Raw genomic sequence first — 12830 nt, 5'->3', positions numbered from 1 at the left:
AAGCAGGCAAGTTAATTATTGTTCTGTTTACCTGTTTTCATTGGGAAATATTGGTAGACTATTTAAAAAGTATTGACAATAGATTAATGCGCCTCTAATTGAATCGAATTGATACTGACACAATTTTGTTACATAGCTATCATTGCTGCTAACCATTTTCAATCTTTAGATTACACTTAGACATTAAATGATATAGGAAAACTAAGTATTCTAATTCCAAATATTACCGAATGATCCACTATTGTGTTAGCCTGATGGATACTCCTACTTTTTCTCTTTCTCTCTCAAATATTTATGGCTTTGCTGTACATTTACTTTCATTGGCAGAATTTCTTAGAGACCGGGTTAATTGTTGGTGGATGGGATAAATATGAAGGTGGACAAATTTATGGAGTTCCTCTGGGTGGAACAATAGTACAACAACCTTTTGCTATCGGAGGTATTTCACTGTTAAAAATGTGTTGAAGTACAATTTTATTATTATTATTTCTGTATTCATGTTCAGCTAAACATGTGAGTATCCCTATATACATATATTTTCTGTATCAATTGCCCATGTTATTCCCTTGATATCAATTAGTTGTTGCAAATGTGGGCATGGGTTTTCTATTGTGTTCATTGTTATTTCTAAATTTATAATTGCTAGCCTGTTAGCATTTTCCTTGGGATGCATGGCTTTTGTTTGCAAAGCTATGTTTTACTTGATTTTTCTTTTGCAGGATCTGGCTCCAGTTACTTGTATGGTTTCTTTGACCAAGCCTGGAAAGAGGGAATGACCAAGGATGAAGCTGAGGTATGTGCTTGGATTCTTACTGCTTTGCTTTTATTAAGTTGAAAAAAAAATCACTTAAAAGTTTTTTTTAAATGCAAAAACATCTTCAGTGCCAATGAAGTTGTCGTGGATGTTAGTTTTGGGAACCTAATCTGATTTTCTCGTTGTTGCAACAAAGATATGAACACCAACTAATAGCCTAATAATTTAGAAGCTACTAGAAATTCTTAGGATGATATTTTTTGGGTGAAATTTTTGCTTGAATCTTTGTTGCTGGTAGATAATGAACCATTGCCATAGCACATGGTCTTTATTCACTTTTAAAATTGCAAAATTATTAAATTAATCACACAAACATATGCTTCAATTTTCAAACAACAATTATATGTACAATGAAGAAACCCCAAACAAAGAATGTACAGGATAGCATGTACCTTGTTAGTACTACACCCGTTCCCAGAAAAGAAACAAAAAATGGTCCAGCATTACATAAACCATACAGTCCACACGATTAAATATTAAATAAAAAATCATGAAAGGGAAAGAAGAGAAAATACCAGCAAGGCGCAATCCAATGGTCTAGCATACAACAAGTAATCACCGGTTAACACAACTAGAGTTCCAATGCAGTAGAATAATGAGCATATATTGGTCTTCTGGGCACGCCCAAGCCTTGTCTTTTTGGCCTTGATAACCTGCATTCTAACCAACACAATCAAACATGAAGCTACCCAAACTGAACCACAGGAAAAACAAATCGAAAACCAAGAGCAGAGCATTTTCACACAACACCACTAAAAATGCACAAAATTAAAACAAAATTATGACACCTAAACATGAACACCTCCTCTGACCTGAAATTAGCCCACCATGTATAAAACCTATTATGGGGAGACGATGCGGGGGACCTTCGATGGCACTCAAACAACAGGCATGGGACACGGCAGCACGAAAGCTAGATAACAGTGGGGATGAGGGAGCTAGGTTGGGACGAAAGAAAATGAGGGAGGTAGCTAGGTTCGCATGAAAGTCACGGGAGCGCGAAAATGCTAGGGCTTCTTGGTAGTAGTCAATACGCGACTAAGAAAACAAAGACGGTCTTTAGGACATAACCGTCTTTGTACCCTAGTAAAAAATTACCATTCTGCCATCTCGTAAACTCTTCAAAGGCGGTTTTCGCAAACGTGGTCGTAACATTTGAGTTTATTACAAAAATGCCACCGTGAGCCTTTCTAAGACGGTCGTAAGGAACCGCCTTAGATTCTGTGACGTAAAAAAATAAAATTATTCTGTTAATTACAAAAATGCCACCGCGTGGCATTCTAAGGCGGTTCTGTAGAACCGTCTTAGATTCAGTGTCGTAGAAAATTAATTTTCTAGTAGTGATTGGACCCATTAAATTTTATAAATTCTTAATAAATTTTAATAATGAGAGAAGGTATATTTAAAATATTGTATTTTTTTGTACAATAACAACAATGAGAATCAAACTTAAATTTCCATGCATTTACTTAGTTCAGCAGTAGTCAAGGCAGGGTCAGGCCTGAGCCGTTTGGAGGTATGACAACACTGAGTCCATGACTAAAAGGGGTCCAATTTGTTTTTTTTTTTTAAATAGTCTTGTACTAATTTTTTTTATATTATTTATATAAATAAATTTATGTTGTTGTTTTATTTTATATCTCTTTTTTATTTAAATTAAAATATATGTGTGATTAAAAAAATATAGCTCTTTGTTAGTTTTTCTAACATGTTGCAATCATGAATACATGTTGAATGAATTTTTAGCTCTATAATAACACTAATTGATCTATGATAATAGACTTAAAGTATTTGGTTTTTTTAGCTAGATAAAATACACTAAAATTAAAATTATAAAAGAAATAAATTAAAATTAGTATATTAATAAAGAATAAAATATATGTATGCTTTAATATGAAATGATATTTTGTCAATAATAAATTATAATAATGGAGCTAGAGATTTTTTTTTGTGCCACTAAATATAAAGTATAAATGTTTGCCAAAAGTAAAGAAAAGTGCACGTACGCATGCCACCGAATGATCAGCGAGCTGCAGCGACATCCAGCAAGTAGGAGCTAATTGGATAATATCACTATGCATTTTATTAATTAAATCACAAGGCTGCATGATTAGCTCTGATATTTTACCAAAACTCTGAAGTATGGAAGAAAGACCAAAGTGAAAATGATAGATGTCATGTGTGTATTTGTGAATAATAATAATAATAATAATAATAATAATAATAATAATAATAATAATAATAATAATAATAATCTCTTCAAAATAATTATAATAATTATATTTGTGGATATCATATTGCCATCTACAGAGCAGTAGATCAGTTGTATGCTCCTACATGGACACAAGGCAAAGGCAATGAATGTCACTATATCATGTATATGAATTACTTGTTTTGATATGCCTCCTAATAACGCAGCATATATATCACTTAATTATTTGTAGTTAAGCTAGTGGCTTCTGATTCATCTAATAGTATTATTAAAACTATTTATGGGTTTCTATGTAAAGTCAACTTCATCATGGGCCCAAAATAAGATTATGATTTTTAAGGTGCAGACCCTGTTTTTAGAGACAGAAATTACTAGAAGTTGGAAAAAGGTTTGTACATGTGGACTTGAAAAGGAAGTGGAAGAAACTTGATTTTGATAACTTCAGAAATATGGGAAATAAAAAAAAAGGCAAAAAAAAAAAATGCATTGCAAATAATGGAAGAAAGGACAAAGATATTTATTTTCCCTTCCCCCGTTAATATGCAGTCATTTTATTCCCTCTCGCAACTAGTGTTTCATTTTTTTTATCCCTTTTTTATCGGTATCACATGTCATTAAACTAAAATTTAATTAGGTGAATCTTGAGGGAAAAAAATTAGCCATAACATATCAAAAGAAGAATGCTTTATAAGAAAAAATGATAAGATTGGAATAGGCTCCAGACTTTGGTTGCCTGCTTGATTGAGACAAATCAATTATGTACATAAGATCTCTATCTCTCTTCGAAATTCAAATTCATATAGAATTTGATATTTAATTTCTGGTGAATTTCCATCCATTATTTTGGTGAATATATAGAAGTTATTCGGTACATAAAAATCCGACTCCCAGTTTTCCTTGCATTTCCATGTGACAAATAAGCGAGTATATGTTACTATAATAATGTCAACGTCAGTGTGGATTTTGTGCTTCACATATGACAAAAACAGTACCCGTTAGCTATGTTTCTTTTAAATTGGGGTTAGCTAGGAACATATTCTATGTTCTCAAATATAGATATTTGTTGGGGGGTGGGCGGGGGGTGCGGCAAAACACACCGTGCGCTTCTGGAGGCATTCTCCCTGCTCCAGATCAAATACACAACGAATGGTGTAGATCAAAAAGTAGATATTGGATCAATCGGTCAATTCAAACAGATAAATTTATATTTGGAAAAATATCATTTTGTTTTAAAAATCTCATATCTTCGGATTAAAAAACAATATAAAATAATTTAACATTTTCAGTGAATTATAATTAAATTACATATTTTATTTAGCTTTACATACTTCCATGTTACAATTGAAATCATATATTTATTATATTTATTTATTTATTTTGGATGAATTATTATTTTTAAGATTTTAATCAAGATATACCAACAGTGTAAATATTTTTACCTTCTCAATCAATAATAAATTATTATATATTTAAAATCTATTCATTTTTAATAATTAATTTAAATATTATATTTAAAATAAATACTAATTAATTAATAATATAAGATATTTACTAATAATATATTAAAAGTAAAGTATTTTCTTAATGACAGTTTGGAAAATGAATTAAATAAAAAAATGAGGACAGATGATTTAAGGATGATAATTAAAATTATACTGCAACAAGTATTAATAACAAAAGTTTAACTCATAAAAAGTTGTTGGTATGAGTAAACCATAATTCAGTCTCATTAAAAGTTTTAAATTCAAGTAAAAGAAAAAAAATGTAATTAAATTTTTTTTATAAAAATTAACCATCCATAAAATTAATAAATGTTTAATCTTAATAACGTGATTAAAATAACAACTAAGTTTAACATGATCTATATCCAAAGTTACTAAGATAAAATTCTAATTTTAATTAAAAAAGCAATATAAAATACCTAAGGTAAGGTACGTACGATATATTCTATATTAAGTTCCTCTAGTAATGGAGAAATTGGCCCTACCTGCGCGCTGTGCATCATAAAAATTGCATTGTATACGGTCATTCAAGTCAAAAGAAAGTGCTGCTGTAAATTTGACACTGTGGCTAGCTGCAGCTGAAATTAACATGCAACTGGAGAGGATTTTTGTATGGAAAGCGGTGCTAGCAACAGCATAACCTATTCTATGTCATTAAATAATATTCTTCTTGCCTAATACAGCATCACAAATGCAGAACCAAACACACACGAAGCATCAGAAACCCTTTGTTGTGGTCTGGGTTGCGGATATCTAATTTCCAGTCTGTTAATTATTAAGGCCATTAGCAAATTAGAGGGTACATTGACAAGACTAACAAAAAAGGGGTTTAAGATCACATCCTTAATTTTTTTTTTCTGGCTGCTTCGCGTTGAATTTTAGGAGGGTATATGTCGAACCAGAAACATGACGTACAAATACGTTACAACTATTAGACACATACATATTCAATACGACGATACGGTAATTTTAAAATATGCTGTATAAGATAAGTGTTTTTAATATATTATAGATTCAATAAATCCAAAATAAATAAATAAATTATTTATGAAAAATCTCAAACATATTTAAATTTCTCTCTCTCTCTCTATATATATATATAAAAGACATATATATATATGATCACAGTCCTATAAATTCAAATTATGAATTAATAACCAACAAGTGGTTGTTCTTTGGTCTCTTAATAAGATTTCATATTTAAACTTTGTAGATAGAAAGATTAAGATTGAAAAATAAAATGCAACTAAAAGTAATAAGATAAATTTTTGTCACATATTAATTATCAATAAAATGGATGAATATTTTACATCAATTATATGATTATCTAAAAAAAAATTTAAACATATCTTCAGTTACTATAAGTTAACTTTTTTTTTCCTATAATTTTATTTTTTTTATTTAATTTTAGTCTATGTAAATTGATGTTTTTCAATTTTGGTCCTTGTAATTTTTTTTATTCATTTTTAATCCTTATAAATTATTATTTTTTTTAATTTTTTGTCCCTTTAAGATTTTATTGTTTTTCATTTATAATCCTTCTAAGTTTGCACTTACTCAAGAACCAAAATTAGAAAAATGTAAATTTACAAAAAATAAAAATAAAAAAAATATTTTACGAGAACTAAAATTAAAAAGACACAAACTCAAAAAGACTAAAATTAGAAAAATAAACTTATAAAGACCAAAAATAAAAAATACTAACTTACACAGATCAAAAACATATTTAAACTTTAAAAAAATAATATATTATTTGGACATTACTAAAAATAAAAAAATTATAAATCATTGTCTCTATAAATTACTTCTTACTATTTATAATGGAATAGTATTATTAATCTCATTCCTATCTTAAAATTATCTATAAAAGGGACAATTTTCATTTTTAGTTCATTAATGGACCATTCTTCTATGTTTTTATATTACACATGCTTATAGGTCTCATGTAGCTTTATTATGTTTTCATAAATTTTATAATAGGCTTAGGTATTTCACTCATACTTACCAGAGAAGTATACAAGCATATTTATATTGAATAAATATAGGATACGGATAGTATCCGAGATTCATTATCAGAATGATCTCCAGCTTAATTTGCGGTTACCGTAATTTTTTCTTTCTTAATCTTGAGGCATCACCATCATCATCCAAGATAACCCCACTTTTATGAGCAGTGAACTGGAATAGTGTTCAGCAACTGAGTTGGTTAACTGCGCATCACTGAAATCCTTTCGGTCAGATGAGTTTTATATTCCATATACTAGAAATTCTTCTTTGTAAGGTTCAAAGAATTCTTGGTGATGCGTGAATAAGAATAATAAAATCTATATCGATCATGCAATTGTACAATATGATCGTTATTTCCTTTTCTATTGGATGTTCCCATTGGGTTATTGGTTTAGCTAATAACTAGACTTGGTGCATCTGATACACACGTATTTGCTTGCTTTAGAAGACAAACAAAGTGTGATACTAATCATAATATATTATGGTGCCACACCCTATTGGCAAGGAAGAATAAAAAACAAAAACTTTGCCCCCATATGGAGGAAGATAATTATTATTTTTTTTCTTTTTTACTTTCGTAATACTTGAAGAAACATGAAGATGTAAAAAATACTTATCATTCTAAACATAGTAAATTCGGAAGCAGTAATCCGCAATGAACTTAATCTGCGGCATGCCAATTAAATTCCCATATCATCTCTAGAAAATGGAAGCCACATCATCAAGAGCAGGGCACTTCATTTAGTAATGTTTTTTAACACATTATTGGTATTATTAATGCTTTAGCAACAGAAAAGCAGAAGGCACTTATCAAATCATACCCATAAAAACAAAGGAGCATAGCCAACAGCAATATTCTAGATTGTTTCAATTTTTAAAATTACACGCAGGAAATTTTGTCAAAAACGGATGGTGCAAATCTATAGTGCCATCTACCACTCATCAGAGTTAGTAGCAAATATGAATCCATGCTATAGAGTAAAATAGCCATTAAATAAACGAAAAAAAAAGGGAATTTATGTTAGCCGCACTATTGAGCAAGTTGAGAGAAAAGCTTCTCAATTTGAACAATGTTTTGCATCCACAAGTTTATTAAAGACACAGACAGCACTACCTCTCTCTCTCTATCTCTTCCTTTTGTTTTTCATATTCTGTTTTCATATTCTTATTTTACCGCAATATTTTAACTGCCACTTGTCGTTGAATAATGCCCTCAAAGCCTTATAAATAGAGCATCCTCAAAAGGATCTCTTCATTGGTAGACATAACTTCCCCTTAGTATTAGAGAGAGAGAGAGAGAGAGAGAGAGAGAGAGAGAGAGAGAGAGAGAGAGAGAGAGAGAGAGAGAGAGAGAGAGAGAGAGAGAGAGAGAGAGAGAGAGAGAGAGAGAGAGAGAGAGAGAGAGAAACTCTTACGTGTTACTCTCACTTCACAAAAGAGTAAAGAACTAAACATGGCAGAGACCCTTCGTATGGTTGTTGCTGTTATTGGTACTGCTTTGTTCATTCATTCCTAAGCTTAGCTTAGCATTATTGACCATTACTATAAGTCTTCAACAAAAAGTGACCTATTTGGGTGTTCTTGCAGGGAATGTTGCCTCAGTGTCTCTTTATGCTGCACCAACGTATGTTAATTTACATTCCACCACTCCGGTTGTGTTTGTACTCGCCTTTAGCACGTTGAACGCTAAAGCTTCCTCTCAACGTGCATTGGAACGCGAGAAATACTTAAACCAAACACACCGATAGTTGCTTTCATCTTTCTCCTTTTTTAGTCATCATGAATTAAACATTGGCCTTTTTGCTTGTGCAGGGTTACCTTCAAAAGGGTCATAAGGAAGAAAAGCACTGAGGAGTTTTCATGCATGCCTTACATCATTGCACTGCTGAACTGTCTTCTTTTCACTTGGTATGGATTGCCAGTAGTAAGCAACAAGTGGGAAAATTTACCTCTTGTCACAGTTAATGGAGTTGGGATTCTTTTTGAGTTATCCTATGTTCTCATTTATATCTGGTTTTCTACACCAAAAGGAAAGGTAAGTTGTATACATACTCTAACTCCCTCTTTTAAGATTATGTTATTCTCTTCATGCATAAAAAAAATCTTACTAAACTTTACACCATTTTCTAAATTAAAATCGAAGGATTCAAACCCAAGCAACATCAATGATACATGCATGGAGGTTTTCATGATATTAAATTTCTTCCAAAAACAAAGGGAATGGTCAGCTATTAACACCAGTTACCAAAGGAGTCTAATTCAGTTGGTTAAGTAATGTGCGTAGGTTGTTCTGTTCGATTTCTATGATATAAAATAACAATATTAACTCATTTCTTGGTCACCTCAGTCTAAACAAAGAAATAGAAATTAGATAAAAGGAAGCATGTGACTTGAGAAACACATATTTGGATATGTGCATGAACAATATTTGTGTTTTGTATCTCATGTGAAAAATATCAGTTCCTCTTTTTACCACCATGCACATGCTTCACATAACTATATGGTTCTGAAACACATGAAATTTTGCAGGTGAAGGTGGCCATGACAGCAGTACCAGTTCTTATAGTGTTCTGTGTGATTGCTATCGTATCAGCTTTTGTCTTCCCGGATCATCGCCACCGAAAGCTTCTGGTGGGTAGCATAGGCTTGGGGGTGTCAATAGCAATGTATGGATCTCCTTTGGTTGTAATGGTGAGCCATCTTCCTCTTCCACCGCACCGCATCTTTTCCTTATTAATATTTATATTTCTTTCAATTTAATCGAAACACGGAAACGCAAAACCGAAACAGAGGAACAGAGTAGTTCCAACATGAATAATCCTAGTTTAAAACAGCAATAAAAAAAATAAAATTGTGCCTTAACTTCTGAGTGTCAAAATTTTCATTTTGTTCCTTTAAAATATCTCTGTTAGAATAAATTAATTTTTATCAGTTTATCACTCGTAGTTAATTTGGTGAAACATGATAAATGGTAATAGAAAAAATAATTTAACATTTTAAGAAATTAAAGTGAAATAGATACGAAAAGTATTATATAGCTTAAGAAAAATGCCCTTAACATGTTTCTCACGGGTGTTTTATTTTTGTCATTATCCTATCTTTACATAATTTAAGATTTTGACCTTATTGCAGAAGAAAGTGATACAAACCAAGAGTGTGGAATTCATGCCACTTCCTTTATCTTTCTGCTCATTCTTGGCCAGTGTACTGTGGCTGACTTACGGACTCCTCATTCGAGACATTTTCGTTGCGGTGTGTACCAGCATCACCAATATTTAATTTAAAGATAAAATATGTTTTAAGTAATCTATTTAGGATAAAATTTGATTTTAATTTTTGAACTTCAACTTTAAATAATTTACTACCTAAATTTTATAAAAAAAGTGTAACTTTTGTTTTGTTCCTCCACGCAGTGAAAACCGTGTGATGAGTGACAAAATCACACTATTTTCTAGAAATTTAGAAATCAAATTACTCAAAATTAAAATATGGAGACTAAATATTAATTTTTATTGAAAGTACAGGAAAAAAAACATATTTTACCGTTAATTTGATTAATCATTGATCATATTATTATAAGTTTCACAAATATTAGGATGTTGAGTTGATGCTCCACCTGTGACAGGGACCAAGTCTGATTGGAACACCCTTAGGCATACTCCAACTCGTTCTCCACTGCAAATACTGGAAGAGGAGAGTGATGGAAGAGCCTAACAAGGTGGAATTGCAAAAGGGGAACAACACAGAGAAACTTGACTTGGAAATGGGACATGGAAAAGAATGTGTGACAGTTCCTAGTAACTGCAACTAATGATCCAGGACAGCCTAGATTGAAAGATTTCAACTGGTTCTTCTAGGATTAAGGATTCCGGTTTTAATGTTCGTTTCATTAACCAAAAAAAAAAAAGAAAAAAAAATAATGGTATTAATTAACTTGGTCAATTCAGCTAGTGCACTGGTGGATATATTCACCACACAGATTTAAATCATAGTTGCCTAGTGAATGTCCTGTTACATGCTTTCTTTTCGTGGAAATTGGTTTGTGCCACTTAGTTATGTTTATGAATTTAATCGAATATACTTCGATTTAACAAAGCCATATCTTAATTTATAGAATTTTAATGAGGAGATTTATATTCAATGGTGCATGATTCTTAGATTTATGTTATCAGAGGCTCTGCTTGACAAAGCATGACGAGGGAGTATTATAAATTATTTGGAGGTAAAATAAATGGAATTCTACAAAGGAGGATGTACACTGTTCCTGGTAAGTAATATATATTCTGCGACAACATCTAACGTAAACCAAACTTTTGACGGATTTGACTTTTTTTAAAATTTATTTATGATACAAATAATTATGATTATACAATTTTTTTTTACAATATCATTATTTTCAAATAAAAAAAAAACTAGTTGATATTCTAAAAATACACCTGAAGTGTAACAAAATTAAACTCTTCTTTAAATATAATTCTTCTAGCTGTGTAAGGCTTTTACTGTTTTCTGAGTTGAGAATTCAAGCAACACCTTTTTTTTTAATGAATAATTAAAGCAAGGCATTCCTTAAAGAAAGGATAGAAAAGGTTAATTAGGTTAATAATGTGTTTGGTTCCACCTTTCAAACCTAATTTTTGATATTTAGTGAGAAGTTAATAATTATAATTTACATATTTTTTAATGAAATTGACTATATTTTTTTACTTTTAAGATTTTCCAAACTAGCCATGAGTGAATGAACTCAAAAATAGAGAGGGCACTTAACGCTCAATATGGTTAGAATGACAAAACGGAACGGGTCAGATGGGTTGTTATTAATTTGGTGGGATGGGGTCGAGAACCCAACCTGTCAACCCATCGTGATCCACCCTGTCTAACTAGTCGACTTGGTAGGCCAACGGCAAGATGGGACGGATTGACTCGTCAGCCCGCCATACATATATTTTTCTAAAAAAAATGTAAATATTAGGAGGTGTTTAGGGTTTGGGTTGTCACTTTATATTTTTTTAAGTTTATAGTGTTGTTAAAAAATGAAAATACATATTTTTTTATTGTTTTTATATTATTTTATAGATTCAATTTCTCTAATATTTATAGGAAATTTTATATTAAAATCAAATTTAGAGTAAATAATTGATAAACTTTATGTTTTTTTAACTAAATTTGTTCCTCTTTTAAAAAAACTAAATTTGTTCATTTCGATTAATTTTATGAAATAATTTTTTTTTTCATTTCTGGTGGGTCAGACCACCAAACCGTCAACCCAATCTTAAGTGGGATGGGCCAGAATTTTTAGTTTATCATTAGAAGGTGGTTCAACCTACCTAGACTCATTTTTGGCGGGTCAAAATGGACTAGACTGACCCATTTTGTCACTCCTAAATATGGGGATACCCTACCAAATATAGTAATATATGAGTGTGCATAAGTATATAGATTCTCTCTAGTGACATTTTTAGATGAGATCTTAACTATTAAATTTATTTAATTTTTTTTACTAAAAATACTGTAGCCTAATGTTTAAAAATAAGGTTAAATTGTATTGTACATTTTGGTCTCCTAATTTCTCAAATCTTTCATTTTGATCTCTTTAATTTTTAATTATAATATTTGACAATTTTAGTTCATCAATTAGATTATTAACTAATAATTATGAGTAACAAAGCTAACCGATTACGTATAAATTATATTTTTTTTACCAAAATTAATTATAAATGAATTCAAAATTATTAATTATTAAAAAAATTAATTTATAATTAATTTAATAACTCTTCTGGTGATAATTACCGGTAGTATTTCCATGCGTTGGAACAAATTATGTTTGTCTGGGTATTTTTTTTATTTAGAAAAATGAATTTTAAAACTTGAAAAGATTAATGAAAAATAAATATTTTTATATAAAATTATATTCACAGTTCGTACTTTTTACAACCAATTTTTTTTATGTTTTTTCAACAAATTAATTTGACGTATTTTATCTCAATTTTTTTAAAACATGCAAATTTTTACCTTTAGTTTTACATACTAAAATAATTGTACTTTTATCCTCAACTTTTTTACTTTTTGGTAAATTTTATCCTCATTTTTTTTTATTTTTTAGCAAATTTTATCCTTAACTTTTTTACTTTTTAACAAATTTTATCATAAACTTTTATGCTTATGTTAGTATGATACGTTAGCTCAACAACTAAATGTAAATTTTACAAGTTTTTTTATTTAAAAGTTAGGGATAAATAAGACTAAGTAATCAAACAATTTTTATGATTAACATTTTTTCTTATAGTTCTTTTATATA

General features: G+C 30.2%; 2 protein-coding genes across 3 annotated transcripts; both read left to right on the top strand.

Annotated features, from left to right (window-relative positions):
* Positions 1-279: 279 nt before the first annotated feature.
* LOC121173418 (proteasome subunit beta type-6-like) lies at positions 280-850 on the top strand. Its single transcript, XM_041008974.1, has 2 exons — positions 280-439; positions 720-850. The coding sequence occupies exons 1-2, from the start codon at positions 295-297 to the stop codon at positions 833-835; spliced, it is 261 nt and encodes an 86-aa protein (XP_040864908.1). The 5' UTR covers positions 280-294; the 3' UTR covers positions 836-850.
* A 6946-nt stretch (positions 851-7796) lies between these two features.
* Positions 7797-10630, top strand: SWEET38 (sugar efflux transporter SWEET38). 2 transcript variants are annotated; one of them, XM_041009008.1, is made up of 7 exons: positions 7797-7818; positions 7899-8025; positions 8123-8159; positions 8348-8570; positions 9065-9226; positions 9668-9787; positions 10161-10630. In XM_041009008.1, exons 2-7 carry the CDS (start codon positions 7989-7991, stop codon positions 10344-10346), a joined length of 765 nt encoding a protein of 254 aa, XP_040864942.1. In that variant the 5' UTR covers positions 7797-7818; positions 7899-7988; the 3' UTR covers positions 10347-10630. The 2 variants fall into 2 exon arrangements, with proteins under 2 accessions (XP_040864942.1, XP_003544116.1); XM_003544068.4 differs by lacking the exon at positions 7797-7818 and having other exon boundaries at positions 7868-8025.
* Positions 10631-12830: the final 2200 nt, after the last annotated feature.

The sequence above is a fragment of the Glycine max genome, chromosome 14 (genome assembly GCF_000004515.6).
Source record: "Glycine max cultivar Williams 82 chromosome 14, Glycine_max_v4.0, whole genome shotgun sequence".
Taxonomy (NCBI): domain Eukaryota; kingdom Viridiplantae; phylum Streptophyta; class Magnoliopsida; order Fabales; family Fabaceae; genus Glycine; species Glycine max.
Note: the sequence above shows the minus strand (reverse complement) of the source record. Positions and strands in the feature narration are given on the sequence as shown.

Excerpts from the sequence above, each read along its gene's own strand:
- LOC121173418 (XM_041008974.1), top strand. The coding sequence starts at position 295 with ATGGCTTTGCTGTACATTTACTTTCATTGGCAGAATTTCTTAGAGACC. Across the intron at positions 440-719 it reads ACAACCTTTTGCTATCGGAG|GATCTGGCTCCAGTTACTTG; the intron begins GTATTTCACTGT and ends TTTCTTTTGCAG.
- SWEET38 (XM_041009008.1), top strand. The coding sequence starts at position 7,989 with ATGGCAGAGACCCTTCGTATGGTTGTTGCTGTTATTG. Across the intron at positions 9,227-9,667 it reads GATCTCCTTTGGTTGTAATG|AAGAAAGTGATACAAACCAA; the intron begins GTGAGCCATCTT and ends ACCTTATTGCAG. Across the intron at positions 9,788-10,160 it reads TTCGAGACATTTTCGTTGCG|GGACCAAGTCTGATTGGAAC; the intron begins GTGTGTACCAGC and ends CACCTGTGACAG.